Source organism: Myotis myotis, unplaced genomic scaffold (assembly GCF_014108235.1).
Source record: "Myotis myotis isolate mMyoMyo1 unplaced genomic scaffold, mMyoMyo1.p scaffold_m19_p_27, whole genome shotgun sequence".
Lineage (NCBI taxonomy): Eukaryota > Metazoa > Chordata > Mammalia > Chiroptera > Vespertilionidae > Myotis > Myotis myotis.
Genome location: NW_023416332.1, coordinates 2,362,540 through 2,387,125, shown reverse-complemented (window position 1 = coordinate 2,387,125; position 24,586 = coordinate 2,362,540). Strand labels below are relative to the sequence as shown.

Genomic DNA, 24,586 nt, shown 5'->3' with positions numbered 1-24,586 from the left:
GAGAGAGAGAGAGAGAGAGAGAGAGAGAGAGAGAGAGAGAACCGACTTTTCAGAACTACAGAAGACAGTCCATGGTGTGTGGCAACCAAGAGAAAACGCCGTCTCCAACATGATAGGACAGTTTGTGGCATTTTTCACTTCTGCTCATCCTTGCACTGCCCCCCCACCCCCCGCCCGGAAGTGGCAGTTTTGGTCTTGAATTGGCAGCCCAGTCCCCATCCCCCCCCCCCCCCCGCCCCACCGCACAGCCCTGAGGCGCAGAGAACACCGCACTTGCAAGCTTTGTGCGCGCCCGTTCTCATCCGTGTGCGGGTGTCTGAAGGGCTGGCGCCAGGGCCTCTGTTTTGCTGAACTAGGAACTCAGGTGCCAAAGCAGCAGGCCCTGCTCACAAAAGCTGCAGGTGACCACGGACCCACAGGCTCCTGGGGAAGCCATCACAGGTGGGGGCGTACAGGTGGCCATCTGACGCCTGGAGAAACTGAGGTCAGACTCTGAGGGCCATTAGGACATTCTAGAGCCGCCATGAAGGTGAGGGCATTTAGAGAGCCATCCCCATTGCCAGCCACCTGGGGCAGGCCCTCGGCTCGGGGCTGCCTCCGCACAGAGCCAGGCTGAAAGGACGGGGGAGCCTCTGATATTCATGTTCACTGTCAAAACCTTAGCGAAGCACGAACCAACGGGACAGAGACCTCAGTGATCACACACAGCAAGGAATAGTCTTCGTAAAAATTGTTGGGGAAAGTCTCAAAACAAAGGGAGCACTACGGCCTTCAGCAATAGCAACAACAACAGAAAAGAAGAGAAGAGAAGGGAAGGGAAGGGAAGGGAAGGGAAGGGAAGGGAAGGGAAGGGAAGGGAAGGGAAGGGAAGGGAAGGGAAGGGAAGGGAAGAAAAGAAAAAAAGAAAAGAAAAGAAAAGAAAAGAAAAGAAAAGAAAAGAAGAAAAGAGAAAGAAAAGAGAAAGAAAAAGGACAGTAGACACTGGAGGAGGGGAAGAATCTGATTTCCAGAGTGACCTTATTATAGTATTGAACTCCCCAGTTTTCAACAACAACAAAATCACAAGGCATATATATATATATATATATATATATATACCCCATTCAAAGGAGCAAAATAAATTTACAAAAATCATCCCTGCCGAACCAGTTTGGCTCAGTGGATAGAGCGGACTCAAGGGTCCCGGGTTCAATTCCAGTCAGGGGCATGTACCTTGGTTGCAGGCATGTCCCCACTGGGGGGCGTGCAGGAGGCAGCTGATCGATCTCTCTCATCAATGTTTCTGACTTTCTATCCCTCTCCCTTCTTCTCAGTAAAAAAATCAATAAATATATTTTTTAAAAAAATCATCCCTGAGGAAGTCCAGCTATCAGCCTTACTAGACAAAGACTTTAAAACAACTGTCTTAACTATGCTCAAAGAGGTAGGAGAAACATGGGCAAAGAACCAAGGGAAATCAGGAAAACTGTGCATGCACCAAATGAGATATTAACAAAGAGGTGGAAATTATTTTTGAAAAGACAAACAGGAGTTGAAAAATACAACTGAAATGGAAAATTCACTCACGGGGTTCAACGTAGACTTGAGCAGGCAGAAGAAAGATTTAATGAACTTGAAGACAGGACAATCAAAATTATCAAGTTTGAGGAGCAGGAAAAATGAGAGAGAGAGAGAGAGAGAGAGAGAGAGAGAGAGAGAGAGAGAGAGAAGTGAATAGAGCCTATGGAACTGGTGGGACATCATCAAGAAGGTCAACATACGTATAATGACAGTCCCAGCAGAAAAGAAAAAGGGACAGAAATATGATTTGAAGAAATAATGCTGAAAACTTCCAAAAAGCTCAACAAACTCCAACAGGACAAACTCAAAGAGACCCCTTCTTTTTTTTTTTTTCTTTTTTTTTTAAATATATTTTATTGATTTTCCACAGAGAGGAAGGGAGAGGGATAGAGAGCTAGAAACATCAATGAGAGAGAAACATCGATCAGCTGCCTCCTGCACATCCCCCACTGGGGACATGCCCGCAACCCAGGTACATGCCCTTGACCGGAATCGAACCCGGGACCCTTCAGTCCGCAGGCCGACGCTCCATCCACTGAGCCAAACCGGTTTCAGCAAGAGACCCCTTCTGACATACATTGTAACCAAACTGCTGAGAGCCAATGTGGAAATCGTAAAAACACCAAGAGAGAAGCTATGCGTCGCTGACAGGACATCCTCGGTATGATTATTAGCCAATTTATGGTTAGAATCCTTGGAATGCAGAAAGGCTGGGGACGGCCTTCACTATGTGAAGTATTGAAAGGAAAAAAAAACACCCAGTTAACAAAGAATTCTGTATCTGGCAAAACTTTCCTTCAAAAATGAGAGAGAAATGAAGGCATTTCCAGATAAACAAAATTTGAGGGAGTTTATTCTTGCTGGACCTACTCTAGGAGACATGCCTTAAAAAGTCCTTCAGGTTGAAATAAATGATCACTAGGCAGTAAATTAAGGCTACACGAAGAAACAAATTTCCGATAAAGCTGAATATGTGGGCAAATATAAAAGCCACTGTCATTGTAATTTCTGGTTGTAACTCCACTTTTTATTTGCTACCTGATTTAAAAACGAACGCATGCAAATAATTGTAAGTCTATGTCATTGGGAACACGGGTGTGAATCTGTCATTTTTTACAGCAACACGAGGGGATTGGAGTTTTTGTATGCCACCGAAGTTAAGTGGGTGTCCATCCAAACTAGACTGTTCTAACTTTAGGGCGTTATATGTCAGCTCATGATCACCACAGAGAAAACGTCTGTACGACACACACAAGGGAATGTGAAGAACATCAAGATCTGTTGCTACACGACGTCAACTAAACACAAAAGAAGGCAGTGACCGGGTAAACGAGGAACAGGGCCAGGCGACACACAGGAGCCGGTAGGGCGACGGCAGGGGCAGGCCCGTCCTCACCAGCAGCGACTTTAAACCTAAGTAAGAAACCTCCGTCCAAGGGCAGCGATGGGCAGGCTCGGTGAAGAAGAACGTAACCCGGCCCTGAGCTGTCTGCACAAGAGAACGAGAGACCTACAGGTTCAAAGTAGCAGGTCGGGAAAGGACGTTCCTAGAAATAGGAACCCAGCGACCGGCCGAAAGAAACTCTAAGTTTAAACAGGTAACAAGGGACGAAGAAGGATGTTATTTACTGATCGAGAGTCAATGCAACAGGAAAATACGACCATTTTAAACCTTATATGCGTCAAACAAGATAGCCCCCACATACATTAAGAAGACAGCGGCAGAATTACAGTGAAAGATGACTGTTCTGAAGCCATCGCTGGAGATTTGGACACCACACTTCTAGTAACGAATGGAACCACCAGACAGAAGACTAACAGAAATGGAGGATGTGAACAACATTATAAACCAGTTATACCTGGTACCTAACCTGTATCTACAGAGCACGCCACCTAACAGCACAGAACACACATGCTTCTCAGGGGCACAAGAGACATTCTTCATGAGAAACTGCAGCTTACGCTCCAAAAAAAAACAGTTTAATAAATTTAACCCCGGCTGGTACGGCTCTGGGGCTGAGCATCCACCTATGATCCAGGAGGTCAGGGTTCGAGTCCCGGTCAGGGCACATGCCCGGGTTGCGGGCTTGATTTCCAGTGTGGGGCGTGCAGGAGGCAGCCGATCCATGACTCTCTCTCATCACTGATGTTTCTCTCTCTCTCCCTCTCCCCTCCTCTCTGACATCAATAAAAATACTTTTTAAAAAAAAAAAAAAAAAGGACAGGGAATGCTGACACCCGCTACAACATGGCTGAATCTTGAGGACACTGTGCTGAGGGAAGAAGTTCAAACACGGTGTGACCCCCTCCCAGGAGGTCCCAGGGGCGGCAGCTCCATAGCCCAGGGGTCCTCAGACTTTTTAAACAGGGGGCCCGTTCACTGTCCCTCAGACCGGTGGAGGGCCGGACTATAGTTTAAAAAAAACTACGAACAAATTCCTATGCACACTGCACAGATCTTATTTTGAAGTAAAAAAACAAAACGGGAACAAACACAATATTTGTATTTGCACGTGGCCCGCGGGCCGGAGTTTGAGGACCCCTGCCATAGACGGTGGTGAGGACGGCGGGGGGCGGGGGGGGGCGGGGGGAGCTTGTGTGTCATGGATTCTCGGTTTGGAGGATAACAGCGTCCTACAGGTGGACGGGGGCGGAAGCCGTAAACACCACGAACGTATTGGCGCCGCTAACGTACACTTAAACGTGGGTGAAATGGCGAATTTTGTCACGTTCATTTTACTACAAAAAAATCATTTCCTATGGTTTCCCTGCTCTACTAGTAAGAGCTCCCATGCCCCCCAAATTCAGAGTAAGCCCAAGCCCCCCCACACCTGACCGAGCCCGCCCCATCTCGGCTCCGCCTCCTCCCCATGCGCCAGTCCCAGCCGCACCAGGGCCTTCAGACCCTCCAATGGGCCTGGTCGTCCCTGCCCAGCGCCCTGTGCCTGCTGTCCCCTCCCTGGGGGAGCTGCCCCCTAACTTGCAGGCGCTGCCTCCCCCCCCCCCCCGTGCCCTCCCCTCGGCGCAGCTGTCACCCCGCCCCCAGCCGCCATCCTCTCCGGGTCCCTCCCAGGTGCCTCCTGCCGCCCTCACGGTGGTGGCTGCGCATCGTGAGCTCCGTGGAGCAGGACCTGGCTCTCCTGTCCCGCGGACCCCAGTGCCCAGGGCAGCCCCCGCCCCCCCGCCTCTGGGCTCAGCACAATTTGCTGGAAGGAAGAAGGAAGAAGGGAGGGAGAGACGGAGGGGGAGGCAAGGGCCACCGGCCAGGGGAGGGATCTTTGTGGAAACCAGGAAGACTCGGAAGACGCTGGGGCTGGGTCACCCCCCCCCCCCCGCCCTGCTGGGACCCCCCAGCCCTGGCTCACGGCCCACGGGTCACACCACCGGGCCCCTCAGCTCACTGGGAATGTGGGCCCCTTGGGAGACAGACCAGGGCTGCCAGACCCCCATGGCCACCCGGTGTCCATGCAGCCCTCTGGGGAGCAGGAGGCAGCACCCCCAGAGCAGCGCAGGGGGGCTCCGAGCGGACCTGCAGCCAGGCCTGTGGCTCCCAGAGCTGTGCCCATCCTCCCGGCGCCTGCCTGGTGCCCAAGGACAGCCGGGCACCCAGCCAGCGCTCAGCAAATGCCCCAGACCCCCGCATCCAGGGACCGCGTCTGCAGTCTGCTCCCTGGTGGGGGGCAGCGGGCAGTTGGGGGGCTGAGGCCTGGGCTGGGGGGTCTTTATTCACGGCCTGGGGTCACTTCACCTCCGGGCTCTGCTGGCCAGTGAGACCGCGTCCCGCCGCCCCCGGACTCAGGAGCAGGGCGTGCCGGGCGGGCGGTTCCTGGCACGTCCGCGGAGCCTCGCGAGCCGCAGAGCCGCTGGCCCGGCCTCGTTCCCAGCGGCCGCGGTTCCTCTCGCCTCTGTTCTCGGCTCCCTCAACTGTGAAGGGGTAAACTCGCTGAGCAAACAGGCTGGGCCGGGCATCCGGGATGTCTCAATCGCTGGACCCTGAGCCCGCACTCTCCGGACGGTGCTCAGGGGGGACCCGCTGGGTCCCCGTGCCCCTGGGTGCCAGCGCCCGCCTGCTGGGCGGGGGTGGGGGCAGGGAGGGACGGAGATGGACACGAAACCTAACGAACACTCGGGCCTCAGACCCAGGTGCCGGGGCTGCTCATAGGAGGGCCCTGTGCTCCCCGAATCCCTTCCCAGGGACCAGGGATGTTGTCAAGTTTGGGGCGAGGACACTGGATGAGCCAGAGTGAGAGCTGGGGTGTTGGTGACCAGGTGGCCCCGAAGCCCGGCCCGCCAGTCGGTCCCACTTGGACAGGACAGGGGGTGCGCTGTCCCCCCCAGGCCCACCTCTCAGCCTCCCCCAGGCTCCCAGGGCTCGACGTGGAGCTGAACCCCCAACCCTATGGAGGGAGGCGGGGGCTGCAGCCAGGGGGGACCCCGAGGTGCCCTTCTGCGGGGGCTGCGCCATCTGAAGGGGCCGCCAGCACCCCTCTCCCTGCTGAGGTCACCCCGGTCCCTGCTGAGGTGACCCATCGGCCCCGAGGGCCCCCAATAGTCATGCCCCCCACGGAGGGATTCATGAGAAACTGCAGCTTATGCTCCAAAAAAACAGTTTAATAAATTTTAGCCCAGCTGGTACAGCTCTGGGGCTGAGCATCCACCTATGAACCAGGTGGAGTGCACCCCACCCTCCACCCACTTCCTTCTTCTCAGGGGCGAATCCCTCCGTGGGAGGCATGACTATTGGGGGCCTCCGGGCCTCCTGGGGCACATTGGTCCTGCATGGCCTGCCGTGGGCCGGCCCAGGCGGGTCCAGGACCCCCTGTTAACAAGCAGCCTCAGGAGGGAGGTGGGGTCCCCGGGCCCCCCCACTGGGAGCCTCTGCCGGGCCGTGACCAGGGGCGCCGGGCAGGGGCCACTGAGTCAGTGTCCATCCCCGAGGCCCCGTCTCCCCTGGACGTGGAACTTGATGACAAAGAGGAGCCCAGGGACTTGCAAGGGGCACAGAGCCGCCTCCTAGCACCCCCACGCCACAGGCCAGGTGCCGGCCTCCACCGCCGGCCAACCCACCTGCAGCTGCACAGGGACCCGGGCCGCCTGCCGGCCAGCAGCACTGCCCTCTGCCTCACAGCCCCTCCCCACTCCTCGGACAGGACGGGGGGTGCGCTGTCCCCCCAGGCCCACCTCTCGGCCTCCCCCAGGCTCCCAGGGCTCAACGTGGAGCTGAACCCCCAACCCTATGGAGGGAGGCGGGGGCTGCAGCCAGGGAGGACCCCGAGGTGCCCTCCTGCGGGGGCTGCGCCGTCTGGAGGGGCCGCCAGCACCCCTCTCCCTGCGGATTCCCAGAGGCGCTGGGGCGGGGGTCCTGCCTCTCGGGCCCCAGGGCCAAGGCTCCTTCCTCCTCGCACCACCTTCCTGCTCCGGCCCCTCCCCGAGAGCAAACACCGAGGCTGACGCGGGGGCGGGCGGGGGGGGGGGGGAGAGGGCAGTGCCCCCAGGCACAGCGCCAAGGCCTCCGGCTACATAAGGCCCGCGGCCCCCAGGGGAGCGAGCGCCTTGCCCACTCCCTCCTCGCCACCGCCTGCCCGCAGTCCCCAGATGGGTGACCCCAGCGGGTGTCGGGCGCTGGCCTGGGCCCTCCTGGCCCTGCTCTGGGTGCCGAAGGCAGGTGAGTGGATCCTCACCCACCCTCACGGCGGGGCCTCCACGCCCCTCGCCTGGGGCTTCCTGCGGAGAACGGACAGGTGGGACCCCACCGGGCGTGTCCAGGGGACACTGGGTCCCCGGGGAAACCCGTCCCTGCCCAGACAGACGGGTGCATCTCCTTCCCCCGCGAGGCCAGCCGGTGACAGCTCGGGCAGCCCAGCGGCTGTGAAATGCCCCCTCGAAGCAGGGCTGCAGGGGGCGGCGGGCCCAGCAGCAGGGGCCACGTCTGAACCCCACCCCGCCCGGCGGCTCGGCCTCTCTCAGCCTCCTCGCCCTGGGGCCTCCTCCGCCCGGGGCCCCGCCGTCCCTGGCAGCTCGGTAGCAGGGGCCTTAATACTTACTGTCAACAAAAAAGATGCAGCCGCAGGGCTGCCAGGTGACACCAGACGCCGGCCTCCTGCGCTCAGCACTGAGCCGTCCCCACCTGCCTCGCCCGGACCTCGGGGCAGGGGCAGGGTTTGGGTTCGGGTTCGGGTGGCGGCCTCTCCCTGAGCCCCTGGCCCAGCCCCTTCCTTGGGGAGGCCTGGGGCACACGCCTGGCCCCGGCTCCTTTCGGTTGCGGTTTGCACAGCCAGGTCCCCACTCAGCAGGTTCCTCGGGGCTCCCCGGGCCCTGCACCTGAGGGGGGCCTGCGGTGAGTGCACCCCACCCTCCACCCACTTCCTTCTTCTTAGGGCCGAATCCTTCTGTGGGCGGCATGACTATCGGGGGCCTCTGGGCTGAAGGCCCGTTAGGGGTGGGGGAGGGCGGGCCCCGAGTGAGGGGCATGTGCACCCAGATTGCTGGGAGGAGGGGTTGGCGGCGGGCATTTCCCTGGTGAGTGACGGAGACCCAGGCGCACCAGCCGGTTCCCCCGCCCAAGGAGGGCCCTGTCTGGAGCCCGTTCTCTGGAAGCCGGGCCGGGCCCCAGAGGAGGTGCCCTGTGACCTGCGTTCTCTCCACGGGGCCTGGGGCCTGGGGCCTGGGGCCTGGGGCCAGGGACAGGGAGGTGGGGCTGCAGGTCTGGGGTCAGGGGTGGACAGACGGACAGGCAGAGGGAGCAGCCACCTCCCGGGAAGCAGGCCCTGGAGAGGGAAGGTGACCACAGGGCCCGTCCCTCGTCCCAAGTGTCGGTGGTCTGGCCGGGCAGGTCCAGCAGGAAGCAGCCCAGGCGTGACGGCTGCCCCGGTGCCCCTCGCCGGGCTCAGGCCCCACGGGGGACATCAGGGGCCCCACACTGCACCCCCCACAAAGCACAGTCTGGGTCCCAGAGTGGGACCCCTGGCAGACGCGGGGAAGGAGTCCTGGGCCACGTGCAGGGCGCCCCACCTGAGCCCAGCAGAGAGGCCCTGGTCAGGCAGGCGGGGGGCTGCCCGGAGGAGGCGGACTCGGGCGACCTCGGCCACCCAGTGCCGGGGCTCCTGGTGCCCACCTGCCATGCCTGCCGCTTGGGTTCTGGTCTTGGGTTTTGGGTTTCTGCTAAGTCATGCCTGGGAACCTCCCGGGCTCTGGTGTCCTCCCCCAACAAAGCCCGTCTTTGTCCTTCTCTGAGGGACCTGGGGTGGCGAGCCCTCTCCTGGGGTGGCCGGGGCCAGCGGGGCCGCCGCCTTTTCCTGATTCCATTCTCCTGCCTTGTCACAGCTCCTAGGCCCGTAGCCGGAGGGCGGGGGCAGCACAGGCGCCAGAGGTGCAGCCCCTGCCGGGACCCCCCAGCGGAGGCTCCGCTTTCTGTCCCCGAGTGACCGGAGGCCAGAGCCTGCTCCTGTGGCCGCCACCCTGCACCCCTCGACACCCAAACAGGCCGCCAAGGGGGGGGTGGCGTGTCCGGTCCCCACTGACTCCATCCTGTCCCCACAGAGCCCCAGGGCAGCGCAGGGGCGAGCTGGGCAGACACAGAGGCAGCCAAGGGCAGTCGGAGGATGGACACTGGTACGCGGCCCAGCGGGCGGAAGGGCCGGGTGGGGGCCGGACCCCTGTCTCCATCCGCATGTGACGCACAGACCTTCCCGGAGTCCATCTGCCAGGGAGCAGGGTGTGCAGGGGCTGAGTTAGAAGCCAGGACACGAAGGCGCAAGCAAAGGAGACACGCAAATGCTCACACTCACACACACACAGTGTGCACACATGTCCACACACTCACACATGCGCGCACACATTCATACATGCCCATGCATGCACACAGATGCACAACTCACACATTCATGTACTCACATGCACTCACACAGTGTGCAACACATGTCCACACACAATAGGCACACACACGTCCACACACTCACACATGCACACACATATTCACCTAATGTGCGTACTCACACGTGCATAGACACATATACACACCCACACATGCACACACTCACACATGTCCGCACACTCACACATACGTGCACATATTCACCTAATGTGCGTACTCACACATGCAGACACATATACACACCCACACATGCACACACTCACACATGTCCGCACACTCACACATACGTGCACACATTCGTACATGCACGCACACACCGGCACACACCCTCACACATGCACACACACTCACACATGTCCGCACACTCACACATACGTGCACACATTCGTACATGCATGCACACACCGGCACACACACTCACACATGTCCGCACACTCACACATACGTGCACACATTCACCTAATGTGCGTACTCACACGTGCATAGACACATATACACACCCACACATGCACACACTCACATATGTCCACACACTCACACATACGTGCACACATTCATACATGCATGCACACACCGGCACACACCCTCACACATGCACACACACTCACACATGTCCGCACACTCACACATACGTGCACACATTCACCTAATGTGCGTACTCACACATGCAGACACATATACACACCCACACATGCACACACTCACATATGTCCACACACTCACACATACGTGCACACATTCGTACATGCATGCACACACCGGCACACACCCTCACACATGCACACACACTCACACATGTCCGCACACTCGCACATACGTGCACACATTCGTACATGCACGCACACACCGGCACACACCCTCACACATGCATGCGCTCACACATGTCCGCACACTCACACATACGTGCACACATTCGTACATGCACGCACACACCGGCACACACCCTCACACATGCACACACACTCACACATGTCCGCACACTCACACATACGTGCACACATTCGTACATGCATGCACACACCGGCACACACACTCACACATGTCCGCACACTCACACATACGTGCACACATTCACCTAATGTGCGTACTCACACATGCAGACACATATACACACCCACACATGCACACACTCACATATGTCCACACACTCACACATACGTGCACACATTCGTACATGCATGCACACACCGGCACACACCCTCACACATGCACACACTCACACATGTCCGCACACTCACACATACGTGCACACATTCGTACATGCACGCACACACCGGCACACACCCTCACACACGCACACACATGCACACACACTCACACATGTCCGCACACTCACACATACGTGCACACATTCGTACATGCACGCACACACCGGCACACACCCTCACACATGCACACACTCACACATGTCCACACACTCACACATACGTGCACACATTCGTACATGCACGCACACACCGGCACACACCCTCACACATGCACACACTCACACATGTCCGCACACTCACACATACGTGCACACATTCGTACATGCACGCACACACCGGCACACACCCTCACACACGCACACACATGCACACACACTCACACATGTCCGCACACTCACACATACGTGCACACATTCATACATGCACGCACACACCGGCACACACCCTCACACATGCACACACTCACACATGTCCGCACACTCACACATACGTGCACACATTCGTACATGCACGCACACACCGGCACACACCCTCACACATGCATGCGCTCACACATGTCCGCACACTCACACATACGTGCACACATTCGTACATGCACGCACACACCGGCACACACCCTCACACATGCACACACACTCACACATGTCCGCACACTCACACATACGTGCACACATTCGTACATGCATGCACACACCGGCACACACACTCACACATGTCCGCACACTCACACATACGTGCACACATTCACCTAATGTGCGTACTCACACATGCAGACACATATACACACCCACACATGCACACACTCACATATGTCCACACACTCACACATACGTGCACACATTCGTACATGCATGCACACACCGGCACACACCCTCACACATGCACACACTCACACATGTCCGCACACTCACACATACGTGCACACATTCGTACATGCACGCACACACCGGCACACACCCTCACACACGCACACACATGCACACACACTCACACATGTCCGCACACTCACACATACGTGCACACATTCGTACATGCACGCACACACCGGCACACACCCTCACACATGCACACACTCACACATGTCCGCACACTCACACATACGTGCACACATTCGTACATGCACGCACACACCGGCACACACCCTCACACATGCACACACTCACACATGTCCGCACACTCACACATACGTGCACACATTCGTACATGCACGCACACACCGGCACACACCCTCACACACGCACACACATGCACACACACTCACACATGTCCGCACACTCACACATACGTGCACACATTCATACATGCACGCACACACCGGCACACACCCTCACACATGCACACACTCACACATGTCCGCACACTCACACATACGTGCACACATTCGTACATGCACGCACACACCGGCACACACCCTCACACATGCACACACACTCACACATGTCCGCACACTCGCACATACGTGCACACATTCGTACATGCACGCACACACCGGCACACACCCTCACACATGCACACACACTCACACATGTCCGCACACTCACACATACGTGCACACATTCGTACATGCACGCACACACCGGCACACACCCTCACACATGCATGCGCTCACACAAAAGCCCCGAGTGGAAGCCTGTCTCAGCCTGTCTCGGGCGGCAGGGAGGGTCCAGCAGGGGCAGCCATCAGTCCGGGCTCCCTGGGGTGGGTCAGGGCTGGCCTGAGGCTCCCACTCCCCAGGGTGGCAGTGAGGAGGGTGGGGTCCCGGGAAGGGGCGTGGCTGCCTGGCCATGTCCCCTGAGTGCCCTGCCCTCACTCCGCAGCCCAGCGCACGATCTTCCTCCCGCCCATCACCGTCCTCCCTACCATGAGCCGTGAGTGGATGCGCCCACTGCTGGGGGCGGGTGTTTGCCGGTCCTGGGGTCACGAATCGGGGGTAGAGCTGGGGCTGAGGGGCAGCTGGGCGGCCGTGGGCACAGCGGGGAGCCTGTCCGCAGACAGCTCTCCCGGGCGGCCCCGGGTGCTGGGCAGGCGCCGGGGTCGGGAGTCACAGGTGCTGAGGGGAGGGAGGCAGTGCTGTGGTGAGAGGGGGGCCACCTCTCGGCTCCCCACTCCCGAACTGCGTGCCTCCCCCGGGGAGCCGGGCGCAGGCGTGGCGTCCAGCGGGGCCTCCACCACGCTCTCCCTCAGCCCTGAACCCGGCGCACAACGGGCGGGTCTGCAGCACGTGGGGCGACTTCCACTACAAGACCTTCGACGGCGACGTGTTCCGCTTCCCCGGCCGCTGCAACTACGTCTTCTCGGCGCACTGCGGGGCCGCCTACGAGGACTTCAACGTCCAGCTGCGCCGCGGCCTGGCCGGCTCCAGGCCCACCATCACCCACGTGGTCCTCAAGGCCCAGGGGCTGGTGCTGGAGGTGTCCAACGGCTCCGTCCTCATCGACGGGCGGCGGTGAGCCCCGCGTGGCGGGAGGGTTAGACCCCCGTGGGCTGGGGGGGGGGGGCGGCTACGGGGAGGGCCCTGGACCTTCCCCGAACCCAGGGCGGTGGGAGGACCAGAACTCTCGCCCCAGGGAGGAGCTGCCCTTCAGCCGGGCGGGGCTGCTGGTGGAGCAGAGCAGCGACTACGTCAAGGTCAGCGTCCGGCTGGTGCTCACCTTCATGTGGAACGGCGAGGACAGCGCCCTGGTGAGAGGCCCGCCCCTCCCGCCCCGGCTGTGGGAGTCCCCGGGGGATGGGGGGGCCGGGGGTCAGCAGGGGCCCTGCCGGGCTGCGGGCTGCAGAGCTAGAGCTGCCCCTCCCGCCCCCAGCTGGAGCTGGACCCCAAGTACGCCAACCAGACGTGTGGCCTCTGTGGGGACTTCAACGGGCTCCCGGCCGTGAACGAGTTCTACGCCCACAGTGCGTGCCGCCGGGTCAGGGCGTGCGGGTGGCCAGCGGGGGCTGGGCAGGCGGGTGGGGGGCTGTGGCCCTCGGGACCCCGGACAGGAAGCGGGGGGGGGGGCGGTTCTGGGCTGGGCAGCTGGCCCTGCGCAGCCCACACAGAGCCCTCCCCCAGACGCCAGGCTGACACCTCTGCAGTTCGGGAACCTGCAGAAGCTGGACGGGCCCACGGAGCAGTGCCAGGACCCCCAGCCCGGCCCGGCCGACAACTGCACGGACGCGGTGAGCCCTGCCCAGAGTGTGCAGAAGGCGGGGGGGCGGGGGGGTGGCGCAGGCTTCCTGGGTTGGGACCTTGGTGTCCAGGTGACGAGGGCCTCCTAGAGCCGGGGCAGCCGAGGACTCTGCCTCCACTTTGGAGGTGCACCCGCTGCACCCACACACTTCCCCCCCGCACACACCTGAGAGTGCATGTGGCCCTGTGTGAGTGTGTGCCCACCTGCGTGTAGAGATACACACACACCCCACAGTCCTGCCAAGGGTGGGGGCCCCCGGGAGCCCTGCTGATGAGCTGGGAGGACCCCGTCTGAAAGCTCTGGACCCCCCTCAACCAGCAGAACCCCCAGCCTTAAATCAGGGCTCGGAGTGGCAGCTCCCCCAGCTTGCTGGTCAGGCTGCGGCCGGGGGTGGGGGGGGAGGAGGAAGTTCCTCCATGGGCTGCTCCAGGGTGGACGGGCCCCACCCCCCTTGTTGGAGCCGCCTCCAGGGGCAGGGTCTGCCCCTTTCCTGGGTGGGGGCACAGGGTGGGTGTCCCTCCCAGAGCCCAGCAGAGCCCTCCCTGGGCGGGGGGGCAGGTTCAATGTCTGAGCAGGAGGCTGGGGGGCGGGGGAGGGAAGGAACCCCCGGGAAGAGGGAGCCCCACTCAGTCCCGCCCAGAGGCCATGAGCCGGTGCTGTGCTCCCAGGAGGACCTCTGCCGCCGCACCCTGCTGGGCCCGGCCTTCGCCCAGTGCAACGGGCTGGTGGCCGCCGACGAGTACGTGGCCGCCTGCGCCCAGGACCTGTGCCGCTGCCCCACCTGCCCGTGCGCCACCTTCGCGGAGTACTCCCGCCAGTGCGCCCACGCGGGGGGGCAGCCTCAGAACTGGAGGGGCCCCGACCTCTGCCGTGAGTGCCCGTCACCCTCGCGGAGTCCCTGGGGAGGGGGTGACCAGGGAGACCCCGGGGGCCACCTGGGGGGGCGGCCTCGGGAAGGTGGAGCCACTCGGGGGCCCACAGACAGGAGGGCAGGCGAGCAGAGGGGAACATGGCAGGCCCGGGGCGGGGGACCCAGAGCGAGGACCGGCCTCGGCACAGGAGGCAGCTGGCGGGGGGGTCAGACAAGCAGGCCCAAGGCTCCGAGACCAGGGGCTTCCGAGCCCAGGTGTGGTTTGGGGGACCCTTGGGGACACAGGGAAAGTGGGAGTGGAGACGGCCCGTCTGCCCATCGAGCCGCCGGGGTGCCAAGCACTGTGCCCTCCCCACAGCCCGGACGTGCCCCCTCAACATGCAGCACCAGGAGTGCGGCTCGCCCTGCGCGGACACCTGCTCCAACCCCGACCGCGCCCAGCTCTGCGAGGACCACTGCGTGGACGGCTGCTTCTGCCCCCCAGGCAGGTCCTCCTGGCCCTCGGGGACGGGCCCCCAGCCCGGACCCTCCGCCCATCCCGGGGCTGCCTCCTTCACGGTGCCCCCCGCCCCCGCTGACCCGCTCACCCCTCTGCAGGCACAGTGCTCGATGACGTCACCCACACCGGCTGCCTGCCCCTGCAGCGCTGCCCCTGCACCCACAGCGGCCGCACCTACGCCCCGGGGGCCTCCTTCACCACCAGCTGCAGCTCCTGGTAGGCCCCCACCCTATCCCGCCAGGGGGGCGGCGCGGGGGGTGGGTGCACCCCCCCTCACCCAGCCGCTCTGCTCCTCGCCTCCGCAGCACCTGCTTGGGGGGACTGTGGCAGTGCCAGGAGCTCCCGTGCCCGGGCACCTGCTCCGTCCAGGGCGGCTCCCACATCTCCACCTACGACGAGAAACTCTACGGCATGCACGGCGACTGCAGCTACGTCCTGTCCAAGGTGCGGCTGGCCCCGGCCCCCAGCCCTCCCCGCCCCCCGGCCCCTCCTGGGTCCCATCCACACACCCACAGGGGCAGAGGGGCGCCCAGACCCCGAGACACGCTCCCTGGAGGTGACTGCAGGTGCCAGAGGCCACTGAGAGCCACCGCCCACCTGCAGCCTGCATGGCAGCCTGGGCACAGGGCGTGACACACGCATACACAGAGACACACGCATACACAGAGACACACACATACACAGAGACACCCGCATACACAGAGACACACGCATACACAGAGACACACACATACACAGAGACACCCGCATACACAGAGACACACGCATACACAGAGACACACGCATACTCAGAGACACCCGCATACACAGAGACACATGCATACACAGAGACACACGCATACACAGAGACACACGCATACTCAGAGACACACACATACACAGAGACACATGCATACACAGAGACACCCGCATACACAGAGACACATGCATACTCAGAGACACACGCATACACAGAGACACACACATACACAGAGACACACACATACACAGAGACACACGCATACTCAGAGACACACACATACACAGAAACACACGCAACTCAGAGACACATGCATACACAGAGACACATGCATACACAGAGACACACTCAACTCAGAGACACATGCATACACAGAGACACACGCATACACAGAGACACACGCATACTCAGAGACACATGCATACACGGAGACACACGCATACTCAGAGACACATGCATACACAGAGACACACACATACACAGAGACACACGCATACTCAGAGACACACGCATACACAGAAACACACGCAACTCAGAGACACATGCATACACAGAGACACACGCATACTCAGAGACACATGCATACACGGAGACACACACATACTCAGAGACACGCATACACAGAGACACATGCATACACAGGGACACACGCATACACAGAGACACACGCATACTCAGAGACACGCATACACAGAGACACACGCATACACAGGGACACACGCATACACAGAGACACACGCATACTCAGAGACACACACATACTCAGAGACACATGCGCCACACAAGCCCACAACGCATACACAGGGACACACGCACACTCAGAGACACACGCACACTCAGAGATACACCCAAACTCAGAGACACACGCACACTCAGACACACGCGCCACACATGCCCACACACGCGTGCACATTGGTGCACGCATACACATGTGCATTGCACACACAGGCAGGCACACACATGCCCTGCTTTGCCCTTAGAAATGTGCAGACAGCGGCTTCACGGTGCTGGCCGAGCTGCGGAAGTGCGGCCTGACAGACAACGAGAACTGCCTCAAGACGGTGACCCTGAGCATGGACGGCGGGGACACGGTGAGGGTGCTGCCCCGTCACCTACGACCGGGATGAGTGGGGGGGCGGGGGGGCGGGGGGGAGCAGGCTCCAACGCCCTCCCTGAGCCCCGCGGTCCCGGGCAGCTACCCTGCTGGGCTGTCCTAGAGCGTCCAGGCTCCGGTGGCTCCGCCCCAGCCTGACCGGCCCCTCCTCTCCCCTCCCCCCACAGGTCATCCAGATCCAGGCCAGTGGCGGGGTGTTCATGAACTCCATCTACACCCAGCTGCCCGTGTCCGCAGGTACGGCCCGGACACGCCCGGCCCTGCTCGGGCTCTCTGGCTGCGGGCAGGTCCAGAACATGCCCGGGGTGGTTGTCACGGACAGAGTGAGGTCTCCGTGGTCCCGCCGGTGGCTGCTGCGGGGACCCCGGCCTCTCAGGGTGTCCGTGGTCCCGCCCCACGCGGGCATGTGAGCTCCGGCCCGGCTCCTGGACCGCAGGGGGTGTCGGTCCACCAGACGCCTGTCTGAGCCCGTGTCCGCCTCCCGGGCCGTCCCGGGAGCAGGAGGCTTGGGCACTGGGGGTGAGCGTGGCGGGGCCTGGCCCCCGGGCAGCCTCTGACCACACCGCCACCCCCCACAGCCAACATCACCATATTCCGGCCCTCGACCTTCTTCATCCTGGTGCAGACGGGCCTCGGGCTGCAGCTGGAGGTGCAGCTGGTGCCCCTCATGCAGCTGGTCCTCAGGCTGGACCCCGCCTACCGAGGCCAGATGTGCGGTGAGCGGGCCGAGCCGGGAGGGAGGGGGCAGGCGGTGGGGACCGGGAGGCAGCGAGCAGGGAGGGGCCTCGGAGGATGGCGGTGGGGCTGTGCACAGGCGCCGACCCCCACCACAGCCTATCGGCAGATGGTTCTGGAACCCAGCCATGGTGTGGGAGAAAGCACGGGCCGGGAGCAGGGGCCGGGCTGGACAGCCGGGTCGGATGCCGGCTGATACCCTCCCGGCCCCAGGCCTCTGCGGGAACTTCAACCAGAACCAGGCGGACGACTTCCTCAGCCTCAGCGGCGTGGTGGAGGGCACGGCCGCCGCCTTCGCCAACACCTGGAAGACCCAGGCCGCCTGCCCCAACGTCAGGAACAGCTTGGAGGACCCCTGCGCCCTGAGCGTGGAGAACGGTACCGCCGCCCTGGGGGCCCTCGGGCTGCTGCCCGGCTGCCCAGCAAGCCTCACGTCTCACCCGGCCTCGGGGGCCGTGGGGCTGGGGGACCCGGCTATCTAGGCATGCGTGCAGACAGCAGGGTCTGGGCAAGCAGGGTGGGGCGCCGGGACCCCATCTCTGGGAAGAGTATCTCGCTGCCCTGCCAGCAGTGCCCAGGCGGCGGGTGGGTGAGCCCCAAGCCCAGTTCAGGGCCCGTGCATGTGGAGCAGAGACTGGGGGGCAGGTGCAGGGAGGGGGTGGTCAGCCGCCTGGTGACCCCCATGTCTCTGCCCAGAGAACTACGCCCGGCACTGGTGCTCCCTGCTCACCGACCCGGCCGGTGCCTTCTCCCCCTGCCACTCCGTCATCAGCCCCACACCCTTCCACTCGGTGAGACCCTGCCAGGGGGGACCCCACTCTCGGGGAGGGCGGGGGCTGGAGCGGGACTGCCCTGCAGCTTCTCCCAGCCTCCCTTTCCGGGGTCCCTGTGCCAGGGGCCAAGCTCCCATGGACACTCCAGGGGAGTCTCCGTCCCCACTCCCCACTTCTGGGGCCCCAGCGTCCTGGGCTGTGGCTGCACCCCCATGTCTCTGCTCCGGCTGCATCTGGGGTCACGTGGCCGCCTGTCCCTGCTTGTGTGCAAGTTTCGTCTATGACACCCGCCACCCTGGCTCAGGCCCCCAATGACGCCCCTGTGCTCCTCACACCCACAGAGCCCCTATTTGCAGGAGGGTCACGGTCACAGGCCCCAGGGGCTACCTTTTGGGGGGACACAACTCAACCCACAGCCATTGCCTCCTAGGCCTCATTTCCGGAAGCTCAAAGCCCCCAAATGCACTGCACTCCTCTCCTGTGGGGGGTGGGGGAGTCTGCCCTCGGGGAGCTGTGGACTCCGCCCTGCCCCCCGCCCCCCGTCCCCTCCTCTGGCCCTCGGCCAACACAGCGCTGCTGTGTCAGGGTTCTCCCTCCACCCTGTCCGATCCCAGGTCCCGGCAGAGCCCTCGCTGACCCCACGCTTCGGCCCGCCCACCGCGGAGGGTGCAGCGCTGGGGCCCTGCTTGCGGGGCGGCCTCCAGGCTGGCCAGGGGAGGGAGCAGGGTCCCAGGCGATGGACCAGGGAGGAGGGGCTCGAGGTGCAGGCCGGGTCCCTGACGCCCCACGCTCCGCGCCCAGAACTGCCTGTTCGACACGTGCAACTGCGAGAAGAGCGAGGACTGCCTGTGCGCCGCGCTGTCCGCCTACGTCCGCGCCTGCGCCGCCCGGGGCGTGCTGCTCCGCGGCTGGAGGGCCGGCGTCTGCAGTGAGTGCGGGCCCCGGGCAGCACCCCCACCCATGTCCTCGGGCCTCCTCCTGGGCCCAGCCAGGGCCCGGTGCGCCCCCTGCCCCCGCTGCCGGAGGGGAAACTGAGTCCCGGCCACTGACCGTCATGCCGTCCCCACCCCGCCCCCAGCCAAGTACACGAGCACCTGCCCTAAGTCCCAGCGCTACGCCGACGTGGTGGACCGCTGCCAGCCCACCTGCCGCGCCCTGGGCCAGGCTGACGTCACCTGCGGCGTGGCCTTCGTGCCCGTGGACGGCTGCACCTGCCCCGACGGCACCTTCCTGGACGACGCGGGCAGCTGCGTGCCCGCCGAGGCCTGTCCCTGCTACTTCCGCGGCTCCGTGGTGGCCCCCGGGGAGGTGGTGCACGACCACGGCGTGGTGTGGTGAGGCGGGGCGGGCCTGGCCGGGTCGGGGCTCCCTGGGGGCGTGTTCCCCGCCCAGCCCTCAGCCCTTCGGTAAAGGGGGACCTCTCCCCGGGCCGGGAGGGGGTTCTGAGGGCCCAGGGTCCTCGGAGGGTGCTGGGTGGGTGGTGCCCCCTCAGGGGCCAGCCCGGGGACCCCACGCCCTCCCGGCCGGAGGCAGCTCCCTCGCCAGCTGGGCTACGGCCTCAGCACCTGGGCCCGTCCTTGGCTCGTGTCCTCACCCCTTTTCGGGCTGGAGGCCTTCACAGAGGCCCTGGTCCTCACCTCCGGCCGGGCCCGGGGACCCGCGCCCTGCCAGCCAGGGCCTGGGCGGGTCCGTGGGCAGCGGCCCAGACCCATCCTCCATCCCCCGTAGCTCCTGCGCGAGTGGGAAGCTGAGCTGCCTGGGCGCCGTGGAGCAGACCAGCACAGGTACCGCCCTCCTGCCCACGCGCGAGGGCACCTACCTGTGAGGAAGCGGAAGGGCTCCTGCGGGCCTGGGGCGGGTCCCGGCTGCACAGCCCCAGCGTGCCCTCCTCCTGCAGGCTGCGCGGCCCCCATGGTGTACCTGGACTGCAGCAACGCCTCGGCGGGCACGCCGGGCGCCGAGTGCCTCCGGAGCTGCCACACGCTGGACGTGGACTGTGTGAGTCAGCCGCCGTGAGGGCACAGCCACACCCCTGCCCTGCAGGGGTGCCCCCCGGGCCTGGAGGACCCCGGTGGGCATCCCTGGGTCACAGCAGGGGCCGCGCTGCTGACCCGCACCGCCCTGTCCACAGTTCAGCACTCACTGCGTGTCCGGCTGCGTCTGCCCCCCGGGGCTGGTGTCCGACGGGAGCGGGGGCTGCGTGGCCGAGGAGGACTGCCCCTGTCTGCACAACGACGCCGCCTACAGGCCTGGGGACTCCATCAGGGTCGACTGCAACACCTGGTGGGTCCATGCTCTCCGAGGTGGGGCTGGAGGGGGGTGCGGGGGAGGCCGAGAGCTGCAGCTGAAAGACCACACAGACCGCAGCCTGAGTGGGCCCTGGGCAGGGTCCTCGGCAGGAGGCAGAGAGGAGCTGAGGCCGGCCCTGCCCCTCCCCTGGGAAGGCCCCCCGTGTTCCCTCCCTCCCTGAGAGGTGCCCGGGCCGGCCTCTGCTCAGCAGATGCCAGGGCTGCAGGTGCCAGGGCTACAGAAGCTGCAGAAGCTGCTTCCTACGACCCCTGCTGGCAGGCAGGGCTGGGTCCCCGTCCTTGTCCCCGCCGTGGCCGTGAGCAGGACATACCTCTGCCCCCTGCAGCACCTGCCGGAACCGCAAGTGGGAGTGCAGCAGCCGGCCCTGCCTGGGCACCTGCGTGGCCTACGGGGACGGCCACTTCATCACCTTCGACGGCGAGCGGTACAATTTCGAGGGCAGCTGCGAGTACACGCTGGCCCAGGTATGCGGTCCCCCCACCCCGTCTGCCACGCCCCGCCCCGAAGGCCGCCAGGATCCGGGCCTGACCCGCCCGTCGTCTCTCCTGTCCCAGGACTACTGCGGAGGCAACGGCACCAACGGGACCTTCCGCATCGTCACCGAGAACATCCCCTGCGGGACCACGGGGGTCGCCTGCTCCAAGGCCATCAAGCTCTTCCTGGAGGTGAGGGGTGGCCAGGGATGCGCTCCCTCCCTCTGCAGCCAACGGCTCACCCTGTGGGGTCCCCAGCCCTGGGAGCCCCGGCCCGCCTGCTGCACTATCCTGGCATGGCCACACAAGTGGCCACGGCCACTTAAAACCAGAGGTTCATCTCCGCACGGCTCTGAGTGTGTCCGGGCCACGCCCTTCAGGAGGCTCAGGGGAGGGTCCCGCGCACCCTCCCCGCCTCTCACGACTTGTGGCCACACCCCTCCTGTCTCTGCCTCTGGCATCACGTGGCTTCTCTGTGGGTCCTACTCCTCTCTTACGGGGACACCCCCAATCCAGGACACCTCGAGATCCTTTAGCTAATCACATCTGCAAAGACCCCTTTTCCAAATAAGATCCTATGCCCAGGTCTCGGAGTTTAGGAAGGGACACGTCTCTGGGGGCCTCCGTTCAGCCCGCTGCCCCGGGGACGCCCCTTCCAGGAGAGGGAGGTCAGCGCTTCCCGGCAGAGAGCGGAGCTCTGGCTGGGTGTTCCCCCGAGGGCAGCGAAGAGAAGCACAGGAGGCAGCAGCACGGGAGGCGGGGGGAGTGGTGGGTAAAGTGCTGAAAGAGGACCAGGGCCTCGGGGGGAGCCCCAGGTGCAGCCCGCAGCCCCCCGCTGTGCCCTCGCCCACCCCCCCTCTGCTTGCCCCAGGCCCCAGCTTCCCACGCCCTGCCCAGCCTCTCGCCAGGAGTTCACGGACATGTCAGGAGCCCAGCTCAGCCTTCATGCCAGCCCCGTGCCGTGGGCCCCTGAGCGCCCGTGGGGCCTCTGCCCTGGCCATGGGGTGGGCGCTGGCCACTCAGCTCCCTGTGCCCCTCGCAGAACTATGAGCTGATCCTCCACGAGGGCACCTACAAGGTGGTGCAGAGGGGCCCGGGCGCAGACCTGCCCTACAGGATCCGGTACATGGGCACCCACCTGGCCATCGAGACCCGCAGCGGCCTGGTCGTGTCCTGGGACCGGAGGACCAGCGTGTTCATCCGGCTGCACCAGGATCACAAGGTGAGCGCGGGCGGGCTGCGGGACCCGCAGGCAGGGACAGAGCCCCCCTCCCAGCCTGGCCCTGGGGCCTGCTAGCAGCTGGGGGTCTGCTGAGGGCTGGGGTTCCGAAGAGGGGGGTGAGGCCAGACAGACCAGTGGTGTGCCCGATCCCGGTGGACAGTGGCTCCGCTCCCCGTCTCTCCGCTCAGCGATTCCATGGCCACTGGCTGAGGTCCTACGGGGAAGCAGGTGCCTGCCCCCTGCCCCTCTGCCCCTCTGTCCACCTGATCCTCTGTCCACCTGCCCCTCTGCCCCTCTGTCCACCTGCCCCTCTGTCCACCTGCCCCTCTGTCCACCTGCCCCTCTGCCCCTCTGTCCACCTGCCCCTCTGTCCACCTGCCCCTCTGTCCACCTGCCCCTCTGTCCCTCTGCCCCCTGCCCCTCTGTCCACCTGCCCCTCTGTCCCTCTGCCCCCTGCCCCTCTGTCCACCTGCCCACCTGTCCTCTGTGCTCTGTCCACCTGATCACCTCCCACCTGTCCACCTGTCTGCCTGTCCACCTGCCCACCGGCCCACCTGCCCGCCTGGCCTCTTACCCACTGCAGGACCCACTGTGCACACTGCCCTCCTGCTAGGTTGCTGGGTGCTGCCTGAGGGAACCGGGGGCCCTGCACTCCCCCTCCCAGGCCAGGCTGCCCCTGCAGCCCCAGCGCCACACGCCCCTCGTCTGCCTCTGCGTCTGCGTCTGCAGGGGCGGGTCTGCGGGCTGTGCGGGAACTTCGACGACAACGCCGTCAACGACTTCACCACACGCAGCCAGTCCGTGGTGGGCGACGCCCTGGAGTTCGGCAACAGCTGGAAACTCTCCCCCACCTGCCCCGACGCCCCGGCCCCCCGGGACCCCTGCACCGCCAACCCCTACCGCAAGTCCTGGGCGCAGCGGCAGTGCAGCCTCATCAACAGCGCCACCTTCCAGGCCTGCCGTGCTCAGGTGGGCTGAGGGCCGCGGCTCTGGGCTGGGGGCAGGGCCTGAGGGCTGGCGGGGGTGGGGCCACCCCCTTTGCTCCTGGTGGGAGTGGAATCGGGCTGGGCTGGGCCTTGGAGGACGGTCTTCTTTGCCCTGAACACGGAGCACTGCCTGGCCACGGGGTGGGCGCTGGCACCGAGGAGTGCCCAGTCCCAGCACAGGGCGTCCTCACTGCACCCCTTGACCACGAAGCCTCCTGCCCTGGAAGTGGAGCTGCCAGCCATACAGGACCTGCCTGCCTCGTCCTCCCACAGTCCCTGACCTGTCAGCCCCACGCCGGGCGCACGGCACAGAGGACGGGGAATCAGCTCCAGAGCTGCCCGAGGTCCTTCCTGGTGATAAGGACTCCAGTGCCCTCCCACCTCACAGTCTCCTGATCCGGGACCTGCCCGGTGATGAGGGTGCCTGGCCGGAATGGTCTGCGCTGGGCAGGCTGCCTGTGCCGACCGCCCACCCTGGCTCAGAAGCCCTCGGGGCCTGGCCTGCACCCCCGGCGAGTGGTGCTGTCCACCAGACTGGGGTCCACCGGGCTCTGCTGCCTGGGAGGGGAGTGTGTTTGGGAGGCAGCAGGACAGGGTCCCCACGTAGTCAGGAGGGCTGGTCTGCACCCAGGTGAGAGGCCCGTCAGAGGCAAGAGATGTGGGTGGGTGAGGCCAGAGCGGGGCCCAGGGGCACGAGTGGAGGCTGCCAGTGGGCGGGAGCCTCCGGAGGCAGCAGGCACGGTCTCAGATGGCAGGTGAGCTGCTGTCCCAACGGGTGGGACATCCTCTCATCCACTCCCCTCGCTGAGTGGCCCCTCCGCCCGCCCCCCCCCCCCATCAGGTCGACTCCACCAAGTACTACGAGGCCTGCGTGAGCGACGCGTGCGCCTGCGACTCCGGGGGCGACTGCGAGTGTTTCTGCACCGCCGTGGCCGCCTACGCCCAGGCCTGCCGGGACGCGGGCGTGTGCGTGGCCTGGCGCACCCCAGAAGTCTGCCGTGAGTCGGGCTCTGTCCGTGGTGCTGAAGGGCGGGCGGGCTGGCGGGAGGAGGC

General features: G+C 63.7%; 1 protein-coding gene across 1 annotated transcript in view; it reads left to right on the top strand.

The window, feature by feature from the left end:
* The first annotated feature begins 7,155 nt into the window (after positions 1–7,155).
* Positions 7,156–24,586, top strand: part of MUC5B (mucin 5B, oligomeric mucus/gel-forming) — a 36,297-nt gene continuing 18,866 nt past the window's right edge. The window contains exons 1-25 of the mRNA XM_036295548.1: positions 7,156–7,225; positions 12,459–12,509; positions 12,826–13,087; positions 13,209–13,323; positions 13,446–13,536; positions 13,694–13,800; positions 14,480–14,681; positions 15,041–15,166; positions 15,280–15,397; positions 15,487–15,625; positions 16,901–17,011; positions 17,202–17,271; positions 17,613–17,750; positions 17,983–18,147; positions 18,466–18,560; positions 19,344–19,470; positions 19,621–19,876; positions 20,271–20,326; positions 20,440–20,540; positions 20,674–20,825; positions 21,178–21,316; positions 21,407–21,517; positions 22,368–22,547; positions 23,277–23,516; positions 24,375–24,531. Coding sequence (XP_036151441.1) covers positions 7,156–7,225; positions 12,459–12,509; positions 12,826–13,087; positions 13,209–13,323; positions 13,446–13,536; positions 13,694–13,800; positions 14,480–14,681; positions 15,041–15,166; positions 15,280–15,397; positions 15,487–15,625; positions 16,901–17,011; positions 17,202–17,271; positions 17,613–17,750; positions 17,983–18,147; positions 18,466–18,560; positions 19,344–19,470; positions 19,621–19,876; positions 20,271–20,326; positions 20,440–20,540; positions 20,674–20,825; positions 21,178–21,316; positions 21,407–21,517; positions 22,368–22,547; positions 23,277–23,516; positions 24,375–24,531 — 3,379 coding nt within the window. The remainder of the gene's footprint in view (positions 7,226–12,458; positions 12,510–12,825; positions 13,088–13,208; positions 13,324–13,445; positions 13,537–13,693; positions 13,801–14,479; positions 14,682–15,040; positions 15,167–15,279; positions 15,398–15,486; positions 15,626–16,900; positions 17,012–17,201; positions 17,272–17,612; positions 17,751–17,982; positions 18,148–18,465; positions 18,561–19,343; positions 19,471–19,620; positions 19,877–20,270; positions 20,327–20,439; positions 20,541–20,673; positions 20,826–21,177; positions 21,317–21,406; positions 21,518–22,367; positions 22,548–23,276; positions 23,517–24,374; positions 24,532–24,586) is intronic.